This window comes from Ruditapes philippinarum, unplaced genomic scaffold, assembly GCF_026571515.1.
Source record: "Ruditapes philippinarum isolate M1 unplaced genomic scaffold, ASM2657151v2 ctg298_1_1_1_1, whole genome shotgun sequence".
In the NCBI taxonomy this organism is placed as follows: Eukaryota; Metazoa; Mollusca; class Bivalvia; order Venerida; family Veneridae; genus Ruditapes; species Ruditapes philippinarum.
This window is the reverse complement of record NW_026853973.1, coordinates 288,361-307,587: the sequence shown is the minus strand read 5'-3', so window position 1 is coordinate 307,587 and position 19,227 is coordinate 288,361. Positions and strand designations below refer to the sequence as shown.

The window sequence follows — 19,227 nt, the reverse complement described above, 5'->3', positions numbered from 1 at the left end:
ACATATATTCTGCCACTTCATCCAACATATATGCTATGCTGCCACTCAATAAAACATGCTGCCACTCAATATAACATAAATGCTGACACTCAATATAACATACATGTATATACTGCCATTCAATATAACATATATGTTGTCACTCAATGTAACATACAATCTGCCACTTCATCCAACATATGCTATGCTGCCACTCAATAAAACATATGCTGCCACTCAATATAACATATACTGCCACTCAATATAACATATATCCTGTCACTCCATATAACATATATCCTGTCACTCCATATAACATATATTCTGTCACTCCATATAACATATATCCTGTCACTCCATATAACATATATGCTGCAACTAGATATGACATATATGCTCCCACTCAACATGACATATATTCTAAAGATAAAAATGCTTCTTTAAAACAGAAATCAAAAGGATGAAATTGACCCCACTTAGGTTTTTTGACATGAGGGGACTGGAAATAATTTTTCAAGATTTGTTCCTTTTGATCAATAACTTGTGTGCAAAATCTCAGATCATATGCAAGCTCTGTTTTTCCAGAACAACCATTTTTATTGTGAAAATAGATAAGTTAATCTGATAAAATCAATAATGCTAAAACTTACCAGCTTGAAGACTAGTTTTGTCACCTTTCTTGATGTAACTGGAAAACACTTGCACAAATTGATTTGGTTGATATTCATAAGTTTTGCTCAAATAATCATAGTGGTGCGTCACTTCACTGAAATCCTCACTGAAAACAAAATAAAAAATAATTTTGTTTAGATTGTTCTATACATAAAAAATCTTTAGATTATTCTATAGAAGAATAATTTCATTTAGATTATTCAATACAACAAAAAATCTCATTTAGATTCTTCTATACAACAAAAAATCTTTAGATTCTTCTACACAACAAAAAAATCTCCTTTAGATTCTTCTATACAACAAAAAAAATCTAATTTAGATTAATATTATTCTATTCAAATCATTTGCAAGCTCTATTTTTCCAGAATAACCATTTTTATTGTAAAAATTGAGCCAAAATTTTCAAGCTTTGCAATGCTTTCACTCATATCAGGCTAACAATTGCACAAAGATATGTTTTCAATTTATTTCTGAGTAAAGGTGCGCAATTCCATGCGGAAATCTGACGATATTACCGCCCGGTGGAAAATTTTGACACCAAGAACAGACATACCCATAATTATCATGCTCGGATGTTGCATACCTTGTCTATAACAATATAACAAAAATAAAATAAATATATATATTTTTTTATTTTTTTAATATATTGATATTTTGTTACATGAATAACAAGATAAAACATATTGAAGGTCAAATCAATGCGACTAGCACCTTCTGCATAATTAGGCTTGGTATCACTCATTTGAATTTTTGTGAAAATCCAACCAGCAGTTTGGCCTTTAAAAGCTGGAAGAGGATGATCTACCTTAATCTCTGGCAGTCATTTTGTGAAGAAAAGTGGAACATGCCAGCAATGTGCAAAACAAGGGTTGGTACCAATCACTCCTGTAAAATTTTGCCAAAAATCCTGTCAGCAGTTTGACTCGTAAACGGCAGACAAGGATTTTCTATTTTTAGCGTTGGCCGACAGATACCCCTGGGGCTATTAATTTGAACAATCTTGGTAGAGGTCCACAAGACAATGCCTCATGCACAATATCTATGCTCTAGGCCTTTTAGTTCTGACAGTATTTTTAAATTTCTTTCTATTATTCTTTCGGTTACCAAGGCAACCAGATTTTTGCATGAAATCAAATTTTTATTAATGTTTTTGGAAGCCTTTCATCAAAGGAACAATACTGGCATGTTCGGTTGAAATTAGACTTGCGCTTTTGAAGGATAAGATTTTTTAAGTTCAATATATAATCTATGTAACAGACAAACTTGCACGTGCACACAAACAGAGGTAAATCGCTTTATGAATCGCAATCTATGATGAGATGGCATAAAAAGCATTAAATTTTATCTCACCTGCCACAAATGAAATCCCAGTAATTCTTTAAACAGTTATTTTTAAAGATCCTGTTCTTGAAGTATCCTTTATCAGATAATGTAGTCATCAGTTTCTTTACCTGTTAGAACAAAAAAGAGAAATGAGCCGTGCCATGACAAAACTAACATAATGGGTTTGCGATCAGCATGGATCTGGGCAGTCTGATCAGGATCAATGCTGTTCGCTATCAGTTTCTCTACTTGTTATAGGGTCTGTAAGCGAACAGCATGGATCCTGATCAGACTCCATAATATTGTAAACTATAAACAAAAGCAGATATAAAATTAAAATTTTAAACTGATATCACAAAGTTCATATTTCTTTCTGAAATAGTGAATGTGTAAAAACATTACTGGTAGCTATTGCTAAGGGAAAACAACACCCAAAGAATGTGTACACAGGAGGAAAATCAATGACCCCCTGGGCAGGCCAATTTTGAGTCCCAGGGCTTTTATTTGGACAAACTTGGTAGAAACTCACAAAAAGATGTTTCATGCTAAATTTCTAAGCTCTAGATCTTTGAGTTTTTTAAAAGAATATTTTTAAGTTTTTCAAATGTAAATAAATATAAGGAAAATCAATAACTCCCTTGGGCAGGGCCAATTTTGACTTTGAAAAACTTGGTGCACAACCATTTAAAGAGTTTTCATGATTAATATCTAAGCTTTTGCTCTTTGGGTTTTTAAAAAAGATTTTTTAATTTTTTTACATAAAAGGAAAATCAATGACTGCCTGGGACAGAACCAATTCTGACTGTCATCAATTGGACTTCATGATAAGCATTATATATCAAAGCAGTTTTATATAACCTTGGACGCCACTATGAGTGTAACAAAATTGCAGAGCATTGGATGTCTCTAATAAGCTCATTGATAAAAAAAATGTATGAAGGAATCATTTTGAAAATTATTTCACATTTAAAGTTATTTTCCTATGTTTTTACTTGCACTCTTGCTCTGTATTTTAAATTATTACTCCGATTTTACATATAATTTGTTCTATTTTTTTTTGCTCATGAGTTTGACTCATAAAACTGTCTTTGGCTGTTTGTTGTAATTAAACTTCAATGTGAACGCTTTCAACATAACATGTGTGCTTTATATGATTAACTCATATACTACATGTATTTGTTATTTGGTTGGGGCCATCTACATTATCAGTTGTTCTCAAAGTCCATCTGTAGTCAATGCTTAGCTCCATCAAAATAAATAAAACTAGAACTATCACTAAATGTGATTAATATCCCTGCAAGACTGCTTTGGAAATGAGGATGCTACTAGTACAGAATATCTTGTAAAAGAATTGAAATAGAGTTATGGTTGTGGGCAATTAAAGATAGTTGTTGTTCTTGTATGTTGCATTTCCTTTCAATGTGGTTGGCCATTGATGAAGTTTTATTGAATTAATAAGTCCAGAAAGACAAGGAAAAGGAACAAAGGGCAATAACTCTATAAATACTGAAGATGGGGTTTTGGTTATTGTACACTGCACTTCCTCTCATTGCACTTGACCATTGTATGAAGTTGTATTGAATTCCAACTACAAGTTTTCAAGTTATGCACAGGACAAAAAAGTAACAAAGGGCAATAACTGTAATAAGTCCAAATAGAATTATGGTTCTTGTGCACTGCACTTCATCTCACTGCCCTTGACCATTGTATAAAAATTCATTGAATTCCAACCATTAATTTTCAAGTTATGCACTGGACAATAAAAAGTAACAAAGGGCAAAAGCTTTGAAATGAGTCAAGAAAGGGCCAATTTTAACCCAAGGGCTTTTATTTGAACAAACTTGGTAGACACCCACAAGAAGACGTTTCATGTTAAACATCTTACCTCTAGCTCATTGGGTTTTTTTAAAGAAGATTTTTTAAGTTTTTACTATACACATATAATTAAAAACAATGCCACCTCTGGGGCGGGGCCAGTTTTGACCCCAGGGCTTTTATTTGAACACATTTGTAGACACTTTGGGTTTTTTCAAAGAAGATTTTTAAGTTTTTGCCATACACATATAAGGAAAATCAATGACCCTCGGGGCGGGGCCAATTTTGACCCCAGGGCTTTTATTTGAACAAACTTTGTAGACACTCACTAGAAGATGTTTCATGCTTAATATCTAAACTCTAGCTATTTGGGTTTTTTCAAAGAAGATTTTTTTAAGTTTTTGCTACAAACATATAAGGAAAATCAATGACCCCCGGGGCGGGGCCAATTTTGACCCCAGGGCTTTTATTTGAACAAACTTGGTAGACACTCATTAGAACATGTTTCATGCTAAATATCTTAGCTCTAGCTCTTTGGGTTCTTTAAAAGAAGATTTTTTAAGTTTTTACTATAAGCATATAGGGAAAATCAATGACCCCCTGGGACGGGGCCAATTTTGACCCCAGGGCTTTTATTTGAACAAACTTGGTAGACACTCACTAGAAGATGTTTCATGCCAAATATCTAAGCTCTAGCTCTTTGGGTTTTTTAAAAGAAGATATTTAAAGTTTTTTCTTTTGGTTGCCATGGTAACCAGAGTTCTGCATGGAATTAAATTCTTTGAACAATTTTTAAAGGTGACCACCAAAGGAACATTCCTTTGAAGTTTGGATGAAATTGGCTTAGTGGTTTATGAGGAGATGTCATTTAAAGTAAAAGTTTACGGACGGACGGACACCGGACGAAAAGCGATCACAAAAGCTCACCCTGTCACTGTGTGACAGGTGAGCTAAAAAGCAATGGAAAAGTAACATTAGGGCAATAACTCTATAATTACTCTGGACAGAGTTATTGTTCTTGTGTACTGCATTTCCTCTCACTGTTCTTGATCATTGTATGAAACTGTTTTGAATTCCAACCAGTACGTTTAAGTTATGCTCCGAACAAGGAAAAGTAACAAAGGGCAATAACTCTGTAATTTTCAAAATGGAGTTATGGTTCTTGTGCACTGCACTTCCTCTCAATGTGCTTGACCATTGTATGAAATTATATTAAATTTCAACCATTTGTCTTCAAGTTATGCTCCAGACAAAACAAGCAATGGAAAAGTAACAAAGGGCAATAACTCTGTAATTAGTCGAGATGGAGTTTAGTTCTTGTGCACTGCACTTCCCCTTATTGTGCTTGACAATTGTATGAAGTTGTTTTGAATTCCAACCAGTAGTTTTCAAGTTATGCTCCAGACAAGGAAAAGTAACAAAGTGCAATAACTCTGTAATTAGTCAAGATGGAGTTATGGTTCTTGTGCACTGCACTTCCTCTCAATGTGCTTGACCATTGTATGAAGTTATATTGAATTCTTCAAGTTATGCTCCGGACAAGGAAAATGCAACGGACCGATATACCCCCCCCCCCCCCCCACCCAAACTTCGTTTCGGGGCTATAATTAGAGTTATCACTGAAGGTGATTAATACCCCTACAGCAACATTGACTTTGAAGAAAGTAAATGAAGTATCAAAAGTGTACAAAGAATTATTTCAATGAATTCATTATTGCAATACCAACCAGGGTCTGTTTGTTTTATTGTTTCATTTTACACCTTTTCCCAACAGTATTTCAGTCATATAGGCGGGTACTTTCTTAACCATCGTTCCTGGAAAGTTACACCAGTACTAAACTACCTTCCACCGTGCTAAACTTCCAAAGCATCTCCCGGGGATCGAACCCACGCCAGAGACATAACTAGATTAGAAGTCATCGATTCTAACCCCTCAACCACGGAGGCGGTTTCAACCAGGGTCTTCATATAAGCTTGCTATACACCTAGTTTGATTACAATACCTCATTCCTAATTTAGTTATTGTCTGGAAACCATTTTCTATTTTTAGTAACAGTGACCTTGACCCCATGAGGTCCAAATGCAATACCAACCGAGGTCTTCATATAAGCTCGCTATTGTCACCAAGTTTGATTGCAATATCTCATTCATAACTCTAGTTATTGTCCGAAAACCATTTTTCTATATTTAGTAATGGTGACCTTGACCCTAGAAGGTCCAAATGCAATACCAGCTGGGGTCTTCGTATAAGCTTGCTGTACACCAAGTTTTATTACAATATCTCATTATTGTCCGGAAACCTTTTTTTCTATTCTAAGTAACAGTGACCTTTAACCCAGGGGATCCAATTGCAATATCAATAGGGATCTTCATATAAGCTTGCTATACCCCAAGTTTGATTACAATATCTCATTCCTAACATTAGTTATTGTCCAGAAACCATTTTTCTATTTTTAGTACCAGTGATCTAGACCTTGAACCTTGGGATCAAAATGCAATACCACCTGGGGTCTTCATATAAGCTTGCTATACACCAAGTTTGATAACAATATCTCATTCCTAACTGTAGTTATAGTCTAAAAACCATTTTTCTATTTTCTATAACAGTGACGTTGACCCCAGTGGGTCCAAATGCAATACCAACCGGGGTCTCCAAAATAAGGTTGCTATATACCAAGTATGATTGCAATGCCTCATTCCAAACTCTAATTATTGTCCGTAAACCATGATGTGGACCGACCGACCAACAAGCTGACTCCTATAAACCCCCCTTAACTTCCTTTGTGGGGGTATAATTACAACACAACCAGAGTGGTTGGAAGGTCCGAGTGTTACACTATAAAAATTCACTAATGATCAAACTTGGCCAAACAAATGTGGCAGTTTCTATTGTTCCCATTTCAAGATGATTTAACCTGAAAATAATAGCTAAAGAAAGAAAGCCTTTATTAAAAACCAACCTTAATTCATATTTTAATTTATAAAGGTTGATTTACTTACTTTCTTTATATTTTGTGGTGTTGGTTCCAGGTTGAGCCATGCTTTTTTTCCAGATTCTCCATCTTGAAGAAAGGGAAAGTTGAATGTCATCCCTTTTATCAGCTTTGTAGCATCTAAAACAAACAAGAATATGGTTGGAAATGACTGATCCTCCCAAAAGTAGCATATAACTAGAACTGCCACTATCTTGGCGTGAATACCCCCGCATACCACTTTGTCAGAATCAACAGTGGCCATTTAGAGCTCAAGGACAACCTCCCTGCCAAATGATGCAATCTGAGGTTAGTAAGCCAGTGCATTGCTTAGTTATGTATTCTACATGCTTCAAATGTGAAAATGTCAAAATCGATACACTGAGGACCTTAAGCATTTGAGCAGACAAGCTTATTGAAGTAAAAACCCCTGTGACCTTGATCTTTGACACAGTCACCTAAAAATCAATAGGGGTCATCTACTAGTCATAAACAATCTCAATACCAAATATTTAGACTGTTGACCAAAGCCTTCTTAAGCAATTGAGCCAACAAGCTTTGTTAGGTCAAGGTCCCTGTCACATTTGACCCAGTGACCTCAAAGTCAATAGGGGTCATCTAACAATCATAAACAAACTCAATACCAAATATGAAAACTGGGTCAGAGGATTCTTAAGTTAATGGGCGGACAAGCTTTTTTTTAAGTGAAGGCCCATGTGACCTTGACCTTTGACCTCAAAATCAATAGGGGTCATCTAATAATCATGACTAACCTCCATGCCATATATGAAGACAGTGGGTCAAAGGAATATTAAGTTATTAGGCGGACAAGCTTTATTAGTAAAGGCCTGTCTGACCTTGACCTTTGACCCGGTGACCTCAAAATCAATAGGGGTCATTTACTCATCAAGACCAACCTCCATACAAAATATTAAGACTGTGGGTCAAAGGAAACTTAAGTTATTAGGCGGACAAGCTTTTTCATTCAAGGCCTGTCTGACCTTGACCTGTAACCCGGTGACCTCAAAATCAATAGGGGTCATCTTCTCATAGTGACTAACCTCCATGCCAAATATGAAAACTGTGGGTCAAAGGAATCTTGTCAAAGGAATCTTAAGTTATTTGGCGACAGGCTTTTTTCAGTCAAGACCCATGTGACCTCGACCTTTGACCCAGTGACCTCAAAATCAAAAGGGGTCATCTACTCATTGTGACTAACCTCCATGCCAAATATGAAGACTGTGGGTCAAAGGAATCTTAAGTTATTAGGAGGACAAGCTTTTTTCAGTCAAGACCCCTGTGACCTTGACCTTTTACCCAGTGACCTCAAAGTCAATAGGGGTCATCTACTCATCATGACTAACCTCCATGCCAAATATGAAGACTGTGGGCCAAAGGAATCTTAAGTTATTGAGCTTTTTTTCAGTAAAGGCCCCCGTGACCTTGACCTTTGACCTCAAAATCAATAGGGGTCATCTACTCATCATGACTAACCTCCATGCCAAATATGAAGACTGTGGGTCAAAGGAATCTTAAGTTATTAAGAGGACAAGCTTTTTTCAGTAAAGGTCCCTGTGACCTTGACCTTTGACCCAGTGACCTCAAAATCAATAATGGTCATCTACTTATCATGACTAACCTCCATGCTAAATATGAAGACTGTGGGTCAAAGGGATCTTAAGTTATTGGGCGGACAAGCTTTTTCTAGTCAAGGCCCCTGTGACCTTGACCTTCCCCCAGTGACCTAAAATCAATAGGGGTCATCTACTAATCATGATTAACGCTCATGCCAAATATAAAGAATGTGGGTCAAGGGGTCTTAAGTTAATGGGTGGACAAGGAAAAACCGATGGACGGCCGGACGGGGAGACGGACGGACGAGGATACGGACGGACGGACCGACGGACAAGCTGATTCCAGTATACCCCCCTTACAACTTCGTTGTGTGGGTGTATAATAAGGGAGAATGTGAGGGAAAAACAAGAGGTGAAGAAGCAAATTAAAGATAACTAGAACTGTGTCCAAAGGACACGGATGCCGCCACTGACAACATATATATATGGTATATAGTGAAAAAATCAACAAAGGGCCATAATTCTGTTAAATTTGGTTGCAGCAAAAATTCCTTCCTTTACTACCATCTACACATTAAGGTTGTTCATCCCTGGAAGTTTAAGCAAAATCTGCCATCCGGTTTAAGAGGAGTTGCGTTCACAAAATTTCCATATGGTATATAGTGAAAAAATAAACAAAGGGCAATAATTCTCTTAATTTTGGTCGCAGCAAAAATTCCTTCCTTTACTACCATCTACACATTAAGGTTGTTCATCCCTGGAAGTTTAAGCAAAATCTGCCCCCTGGTTTAAGAGGAGTTGCGTTTACAAAATTTCTACATAGTATATAGTGAAAAAATCAACAAAGGGCCATAATTCTGTTAAATTTGGTCGCAGCGAAAATTCCTTCCTTTACTACCATCTACACATTAAGGTTGTTCATCCCTGGAAGTTTAAGCAAAACCTGCAATCCAGTTCAAGAGGAATTGCGTTCACAAGATTTCGGGACGTACAGACAGACAGACGGACAAGTGCAACGCTATATGCTCCCCACTTTGTGGGGGCATAATCATTGAGATTGGTTATAAACTTACAAAAGCCAAAATAAATACAAACATACATAAACCATACCTTCCAATCTTCCATTTTCACAAAGTGTTTGAAAAAGTTTCACTGTGATATCAAAATTAGGGATTGCGAATGGACCTCTGAAAAATGAAAAAATAAAACAATATTCTAAGTCAGTTTGAATCCTTAGAAGTGAAACAACATTTAGTTCTTTTATAGGTATATTGATTTATCAAAGTTTCTTGTTTGTTTCATGGATCTTTGTCACACACTATGGCCACTTTGCAGTTTTACTGGTATTTGCCATGTAATATCACTCTCCTTCCGGACAAAAAAGCAGAAATTGGTTCCAGTACTTTTCACTATAACATTTCTCCGAGGATTTTAGTTATTTAATATGTTTTCATCTGCATTCATATATATTTTAGCTACTGTAAAATTATACATTATAATTCCACAAGAAAACATCATATCATAATTGGCTGTTTTATTTCAATTAACAACTGATATGTAAAACAAGAACGTGTTTGTAAAACACAAATGCCCCCGGCTCAGATTCTTGTCAGTAGCAATATTTCAAAAAATGTTTACCCATTCACTCAGTTATGGACAGAAAAATTGCCAAAATATTGTAAACACAAGTTATATAGCTTGACCAAAAGTCATGGCATTTTGTAATTGTGAAAAATATAAGTTGCCAACTCATTGCTCTGACTTGTGAAATTGAAAAATATTCAACTTCATGTAAGTTATCTTCCTACCAAATATGAAATACATCTGTCAATAAATAAAGGCTGTATGGGCAAAAGTGTAAACATCTATTTTTAGCATTGGTGACCTTGACCAAACTGACCCCTTACTCCATCCAAAGGAAGAATACCATGCAAGTTATCTTCCTACCAAATATGAAATACATCTGTCAATAAATAAAAGCTGTATGGGCAAAAGTGTAAAAATCTATTTTTAGCACAAGTGACCTTGACCCACTGATCCCTACCCCAATCAAAAGGATGAATACCATGCAAGTTATCTTCCTACCAAATATAAAATATATCTGTCACTTAATAAAGGCTGTATGAGCAAATGTGTAAAAATCTATTTTTAGCACTGGTGACCTTGACCCAACTGACCACTTACTCCATCAAAGTTTATGTTTCTATCAATTATAAATAACATCTGTCTATAGAATAAGGTCAATATACCTGTAAAAATGTAAAAATCTATTTTTAACATTGGTGACTTTGACATAGGTAACATTGACCTTGACCCAAATGACCCCTTACTACACCCAAAGAAGGAGGACCTCCCTTGGCATGTTTGTATTAAACTAAGACATCAACTAAACAAGAGGGCCATGATGGCCCTGAGGTCAATCACCTGTATACAGGCCCCCCCCACCCACGGGCCAATTTTTACCCAAGGGCTTTTATTTGTTTATTTGAACAGACTTGGTAGACACCCATAAGAAGATGTTTCATGCTAAACATCTAAGTTCTAGCTCATTGGGTTTTTTAAAAGAAGATTTTTAAAGTTTTTACTATACACATATAGTTAAAAACAATGACATCCCTGGGGCAGTGCCAGTTTTGACCCCCGGGCTTTTATTTAAACAAACTTTGTAGATATTTACTTAAAGATGTTTCATGCTTAATGTCTAAACTCTAGCTATTTGGGTTTTTTCAAAGAAGATTTTTAAGTTTTTGCTATACACATATAAGGAAAATCAATGACCCCCCGACCCCCCCCCCCCCCCGGGCGGGGCCAGTTTTGACCCCAGGGCTTTTATTTGAACAAACTTGGTAGACACTCATTAGAACATGTTTCATGCTAAATATCTTAGCTCTAGCTTTTTGGGTTCTTTAAAAGAAGGTTTTTTAAGTTTTTACTATATGCATATAGGGAAAATCTATGACCCCCTGGGGCGGGGTCAATTTTGACCCCAGGGCTTTTATTTGAACAAACTTGGTAGACATTTACTAGAAGATGTTTCATGCCAAATATCTTAGCTCTAGCTCTTTGGGTTCTTTAAAAGAAGATTTTTTAAGTTTTTACTATATGCATACAGGGAAAATCAATGACCCCCTGGGGCGGGGCCAATTTTGACCCCAGGGCTTTTATTTGAACAAACTTGGTAGACACTCACAAGAAAATGTTTCATGCCAAATATCTTAGCTCTAGCTCTTTGGGTTCTTTAAAAGAAGATTTTTTAAGTTTTTACTATATGCATATAGGGAAAATCTATTACCCCCTGGGGCGGGGTCAATTTTGACCCCAGGGCTTTTATTTGAACAAACTTGGTAGACATTTACTAGAAGATGTTTCATGCCAAATATCTTAGCTCTAGCTCTTTGGGTTCTTTAAAAGAAGATTTTTTAAGTTTTTACTATATGCATACAGGGAAAATCAATGACCCCCTGGGGCGGGGCCAATTTTGACCCTAGGGCTTTTATTTGAACAAACTTGGTAGACACTCACAAGAAAATGTTTCATGCCAAATATCTTAGCTCTAGCTCTTTGGGTTCTTTAAAAGAAGATTTTTTAAGTTTTTACTATATGCATATAGGGAAAATCTATTACCCCCTGGGGCGGGGTCAATTTTGACCCCAGGGCTTTTATTTGAACAAACTTAGTAGACACTCACTAGAAGATGTTTCATGCCAAATATCTTAGCTCTAGCTCTTAGGGTTGTTTAAAAGAAGATATTTAAAGATTTTTCTTTTGGTTGCCATGGCAACCACAGTTCTGCATGGAATTAAATTCTTTGAACAATTTTTAAAGGTGACCACCAAAGGAACATTCCTGTGAAGTTTGGATGAAATTGGCTCAGTGGTTTATGAGGAGATGTCATTTAAAGCAAAAGTTTACGGACGGACGATGGACGGACGGACACCGGACGGACGCCGTACGAAAAGCGATCACAAAAGCTCACCCTGTCACTTTGTGACAGGTGAGCTAAAAATAAAGGCTGTATGAGCAAAAATGTTTATATTTCATTATTTAAACTAGTGACCTTGACCCTAGAGACCGCTTACTCCACAAAAAATAAGAGGACCATCAAAGGTATCCATCTACTAAATCTGAAAGATATCATTAAAGAAATTAAGCAAGTAGGAGAAATTTAAGATAAATCCAACTTGCCGAAATAGGTTAACCAGACAAGGCCCTATTTTCAAAGTGAAAAAAGGGAAATAACTGGGAAATATGGATGACACAGTTATATAACTTGGCAATATCATGTACTTTGTATTGATAAGTAAGTGTGGAAATTATAAATCCATTAGTATAGATAGAACTTAAGATATTTCCAACTTGCCGTTTAAGGTTAACCATTATTCATTTTCTAAGTGCTGAAAAGGGCAATAACTTGGTAAATATGAAAGCCAGAGTTATGTAACTTGCCCAGATCATGTACTTTGTATTGATTAGTACGTGTGTAAACTTAGAAGCCATTGGTACAGGTAGAACTTGCCGTACTAGGTTAACCTCGTACGGACAGACGGACGGACGGTTCAATTTCTATATGCCCGGGGGCATAAAAATGCATATGAAAGCAGCATACATGTACTTGATACATGTATAACCCCAATACTGTGCTGATTTAATCCAATTTAATTATTTTCCTCCCCATTAATCAAGCATATTGTTGCCTAATCAGGGCTCATCCTGGGGGGAAATTTTAGGGAGAAGTGACTTCCTCGCGAAAAATAGGGAGAAGGGAAACAACCCAATGTGTATGCATTAACATGCATGGCTATACATCCTTTAACTATAATATAAACACAATTAATCTATTTATCAGCTATTTATAAGCTTTCTCTAAATATTTGTTTATATAATTTCATGTAGATTTATTGATAATAATGTGTAAGAAAAAGTATGATGAATAAATTAATTTTATATTATTACTTTCCTCACTTTTAGTAGAAGATAAAGTTACATTGGATATTGCTTAACAATATCTATCTATTCTGTCAGAATGATTACAGAAATTCTTTTAAGATCTTGTTTGTTGTAATGTCACATTTATGTGCATATAATTATGCTTATAAAACAATTTTCAAACATCGAAGAAAATGTAAAATGTGTACTGCAAACATTTGTGCACATTATATTTGATCACTAAAATTATATACATTCATTTCTTATTGAAAAATTTGACTGAGAAATTATAGAAAATAAATTTCTAATTACCTCCCTTTATTTTCATGAAATGTTTAACTGGTAATATCTTTATAAATAATGCTTTTTAAAATTTACAATATTGATAAATCTTAATCTGAGCGTCATATTTATGACATTAGAACAAATATATATACTGAAACTATAAGAACACTTCTTTCCTGACAAATTTTGTTGTTATATACATGTACACATGATATACGACCGATATGTAGCATGCCGATCATGATTCTGCCGATCATGATTCGTAGTTTTTCCGGGATGTCGTGCCCATGTGCGTAAGCTGTGTCAAATTTGGCATTTCTACAAAGATAACAATGTCAAACACTCTCACTGTTTACAACATATAAATCGTAAGATTTTTGCGAATTGGCTTTCTTAAATTTTCGCGTAGGTGTATCAGAATCAGCAACTTTCTTTCACTGCTTCGCCCTGTACTTGTAGCCATGATGTTAGCGACATAACAATTTTTAATTCATGTTAACGGACTGAAATCATTCAAAACTATAATTAAGTTTTTAATCCGGTCGCTGATCATTAATGAAATTGATTATTTTTAATTGACTAACAGTTTTGTGATAGCCGTGAAAAACCCATTGCACATCTCCATTACTCGAGTTAAACACCGCGTGTATATCAATTAGGGAAGATATGCACGTGTTTAGATGATCGGGGAAAAAAACAATCTATAATTATCGCCTAATCCCGTATTAAACTCGCAAAACTGTCACACAATTATACCCGTCTCGGGCCGATGCTCTCATTATAGGCGGTCTATCGCTTTGCATACAGGTAGAAGGGTAGTATAAAGCGACGCTCTGATTGGATAATGATAATTAGCAGTCGTCATATGGGCGGATACAATCTCCGCTCTTTACATCGCCAAGTAATTAGTCTTTGGGAATTAAGATTTTATCGGCGATGTTGACTTCTCTTTAATCAATTGGGAGAGCGAAATGGAAATATACACGGCGAAGTTTTCGCCTGAATCGCCCTTCCGGATGAGCCCTGCCTAATTATATAAGCACAAAGAAGACATCGATAATCTGGTAAAACACAATGAACATATTTTTGAGCTAATGTTACATGTATGTTAATATTTTTGTAACAGACAGAAACCTACTGTTCTGTACTTGGTCTACTCACTATACGTGTGCACCAGTATTCAGTTTACATTGATCAGACAAACCTAACAACATCTTATCAATATCCTCATCCAACTTTATCACATTTGAGGCAAATAATTAACAAGAGGGCCATGATGGCCCTGAAATCGCTCACCTGTATATAGGCCCCCAGGGGCGGGCCAATTTTAACCCAGGGGCTTTTATTTGATCAAACTTGGTAGATACCCATTTGAAGGTGTTTCATGATAAATATTTAAGCTCTAGCTCTAAGAAGACTTTTTAAGTTTTTACTACACACATAGGGAAAAACAATGACACCCCCCCCCCCCTCCGGGCGGGACCAATTTTGTCTCAAGGGCTTTTATTTGAACAAACTTGGTAGACACTCACTAGAAGATAATTCATGCTTAATATCTAAACTCTAGCTCTTTGGGTTTTTTAACAGAAGATTTTTTAAGTTTTTACTATATACATAAAAGGTAATTCAATTTTGACCCCGGGGCAATTATTTGAACAATCTTGGTAGTTACTGACTAGATGATGTTTCATGCCAAATATTTAAGCTCTAGCTCTCTCGGTTTTCTAAAAGAATATATTTTAAGTTTTTTCTTTCTGTTGCAATGGCAACCAGAGTTCTGATTGGAATTTAATTCTTTGAGCAATTTTTAAAGTTGACTACCAAAGGAACATTCCTGTGAAATTTGGATGAAATTAGCTTAGCGGTTTATGAGGAGATGTCGTTTAAAGTAAAAGTTTACGGACGGACAGACGCCGGATAAAAAGCGATCACAAAAGCTCACCATGTCACTTTGTGATAATAAAAAAATCAAAATAGCAAAAGCATTACTTGTCCATCATTGCAATAGTCTCGCAGCTTTTAAGAATGTCACCTTCAACTACTGCATAGTAGTAAGCAACTTCTGTAAATATATTCATATCTGTTTTCGATGGATCAAATTGTATTGAGTTTAATACATTCTTGTATGTCTTCCAGTCCTAAACAAAAACAAATATAGAAGTTAATAATATTTTTCTTTTGCTTATATTACTCATACTTATAAGTTTCATTTAAAACAAACAGTTATGCAGGGCTGTCAGTATAGACTATATATCTAGAAACAATGACTTTGTTACCAAAATTTTCTGGACCCCTAACTCAATCCAATGCAAGTTATCATCCATTTAAATATTGAAAAACAGCAGGCAAAAACATGAGAGCTGTAAAAACAAATGTGTAGAAATCCATTATTGGCACACTTGACCTTGACCCACTAACCCCTAACTCGATTCAAAAGAAGAATACCCTGCAAGTAGTCTTCCTGACAAATATTAAAGACTTCGTCAATAAATAAAGGCTGTGTCTAATTCTAATTCTATCAAAAGGAAGGAGATTCCTTAATTTTTTTTTCCCTACCAAACATCAGTCAATAGAAAAAAAGTAAAAGTGTTAAAATCTTTTAGAAATTGGTGACCTTGACCCAAATGACCCCTAACTGATCCCAAATGAAGAGGACCTCCTTAGGCTTGTCCGTATTAAACATAAAAGACACCAATTTAAAAATCAAGGCTGTATGTGCAAAAATTCAAATTTATTTTTAACAACATAGACCTTGACCTCAGTGACCCCTCACACCACAAAAGGAGCACTGAGGGTATCTATCTACCAAATATGGAATATATCATTCAATAAATGAAGTTCTTAGGAGAAATGTAAGATAAATCCAACCATACAAGGCCCCGTTTTCAATTGATAAAAGGGAAATAACTAGGACAATTTGATGGCACAGTTATATAACTTAATTGGCAATTTTATGTACTTTGTATTGATATGTAAGTGCCGAAATTATGTAGCCATTAATAGAGATAGAACTTTAGATATATCCAACTTTTAGTTTAACCATATCCATTTTCAAAGTGCTGAAAAAGGCAATAACTTGGGGAAAAACGGAAGCAATAGTTATGTAGCTTGCCCAGATCATGTACTTTGAATTGATTAGGAAGTGTGTAAATTATGAAGCCATTGGTACAGGTAGAATTAAGAAAAATCTAACTTGACGTTTTGGGTTTACCTCGTACAGATAGACGAACATATGGTTTAATTACATAAACAAAATTTATTTTATCCTTTTTTGTCCAGGCATGAATCATTATCAATAATCAATTTTACATCTGACACTGCATATATGGACTAAATTTCATAGCTGTACATCAAAGGACAAGAAAGTAGGTTACTTCATCAAATTCCTCTAGGTCAGCTATCAAAGTTCAATTTTAAATCTTAATTCCTCTAGGTCAGCTATCAAAGTTCAATTTTAAATCTTAAACTGTGAACATGGCCCAAATTTGATAGCTGTAAATCAAAGGGCAAGAAGGTATGTCACTTCATCAAATTATAGACTGAAAACTAAAACTGCACATTGTCCATATTTCACAGCTGTACATCAAATAGATATGCACAACTAATTGGTATTGTTCATTCCTAATTGTGTGCAAAAGTTTGTGACAGACGGACAGGTGGATGGACAGACAACATAAGTTATCCCTAACATAAGTTATCCCTATAGTCTCCGCTACTCAGTAGCAGGCAACACAAAATAAACTTTTCTGTGCTGATATAGCAGTATCAATCTTATTCATTTAAATACTGTACCTCGCTTTGAAAGCTTGTCCTCATTAATATTATCTTGTACACAAAGGAGTCTTTCATTAATTCATAAACCTCCAAAAGTTCAGAAAGATTCATTGCCCTAAGCTCATCCTGTAAAAAAACAAGCAATTATCATAGTATTGCAAGCAATCCATAAGTCCCCTACCGGTTGGAACCCCATCAACATTCTGAAGGGCCATTGGCCATTCACTAATGTTTCAATTTTTCTATATTTTAAGTAAATTTGTTGGAAAAGTTCTTTAAAAGTGATCACAGGAAACAGTTTTTATGAACAGACAGACAGACGGACTGAAGGACACTCTAAAGTTAATATTTGAAACATCCCTGTTACCAAAATATAACATTTTTAAAAGCAAAATTCTTAGAGGAGATAACTCTTGAATTAAAGATGCAATTTCATAAAAAAATTTCAGCTCTTTTTGACTAATCACAAATAAAGTTATATTTGCCATGTTTTAAGCCTATTTGTTGCCAAGGCAACCAATATTTTTTCAAAATAGGGAGAACAGATAAGACATGCATAATCTCAAGACTGCCATCTACCCATATGTCAAGTTTCATAAAAATATTTCCAGTACTTTTTGAGTTATCACTGGATTCAGTGTATGTGTAAAATTTGCCATATTTTCAGTCTATGTGTTGCCATAGCAACCAGAATTTTCAAGATAGGAAGAAAAGAAAAAGACGTGCATAATCTCCAGACTGCCATCTACCCATATTACAAGTTTCATAAAAATATTTCTATTACTTTTTGCGTTAACACAGGATCCAGTTTATGTGTAAAATTTGCCATATTTTCAGTCTATTTGTTGCCATAGCAACCAGAATTTTCAACATAGGAAGAAAAGAAAAAGACGTGCATAATCTCCAGACTGCCATCTACCCATATTTCAAGTTTCATAAAAATATTTCCAGTACTTTTTGCGTTATCACTGGATCCAGTTTATGTGTAAAATTTGCCATATTTTAAGCCTATTTGTTGCCATAGCAACCAGAATTTTCAACATAGGAAGAAAAGAAAAAGACGTGCATAATCTCCATACTGCCATCTATCCATATATCAAGTTTCATAAAAATATTTTCAGTACTTTTCAAGTTATCGCGGGATCCAGTTTTGTGGACGGACGGACTGACGGACGGACTGACAGACAGACAGACTGACAGACAGACGGACGGACGTCCGGCCGAAATGGAATAAGGGGCCATTTCTTTTGTTATTTTCTATTGTTTAATAGAGGGCCAATGGCCCCTTACTCTATTGTTACGGAATGAACTCTATTGTTCTCTTTTGTTCTGTTTACAGTTAGATGGCCCTCTATCCCTATTCGGTAGTGCGGACGGACAGACAGACGGACGGACGGAGGGTAAACCTAAAGTCACCTCCGGTAAACCGGTAGGGGACTAAAAAAACAACAAAAAGCTGAGATTTCATATTAAACATTCCAATAATCAAAACTTGCATGACATGTTCTGTCTACCCATTAGATGAAGATAACCACTACACTATGAGGGGTGTTCAAATATGAATTCAACTAGGCCAATATCTCATTTTAACCACATTTTGCATTAACTATGTACATGTATCACATAGATGGCTCTGTAAGCTCTCAGTTGATACAATACATGAGAAAATCAGTTCAGTCTAGCTCTGACAATAGCTCGATTAACGCTATTTCCTCGTGTATACTTAGCTAAAATGGTTGGGAAAAGGTCTCCTTACATTGGCCAAATACGGTCCTATATCAAGAACCGTTGTATTCTTGGTCTACAGGTGAAAGACATGAAAAATTTAATGAAATATGTTGTATTTATGGGAACAATGAACATTCTTTTAAATCTGTCACACGATGGTGTAATTTGTGTTGGTTTTT

The 19,227-nt window shown here is 35.5% G+C and overlaps 2 protein-coding genes across 2 annotated transcripts in view; one reads left to right on the top strand and one right to left on the bottom strand.

Annotated features, from left to right (window-relative positions):
* LOC132738572 (octopressin receptor-like) overlaps positions 1-19,227 on the top strand; it is a 122,513-nt gene that overhangs the window by 46,459 nt on the left and 56,827 nt on the right. The gene's annotated exons all lie outside the window — the stretch shown is intronic.
* LOC132738561 (leucine-rich PPR motif-containing protein, mitochondrial-like) overlaps positions 1-19,227 on the bottom strand; it is an 87,653-nt gene that overhangs the window by 20,802 nt on the left and 47,624 nt on the right. Inside the window, exons 22-27 of the mRNA XM_060726070.1 lie at positions 17,339-17,446; positions 15,536-15,684; positions 9,446-9,522; positions 6,790-6,902; positions 2,002-2,102; positions 630-757 (exon numbers count right to left, since the gene is read on the bottom strand). Coding sequence (XP_060582053.1) covers positions 630-757; positions 2,002-2,102; positions 6,790-6,902; positions 9,446-9,522; positions 15,536-15,684; positions 17,339-17,446 — 676 coding nt within the window. The remainder of the gene's footprint in view (positions 1-629; positions 758-2,001; positions 2,103-6,789; positions 6,903-9,445; positions 9,523-15,535; positions 15,685-17,338; positions 17,447-19,227) is intronic.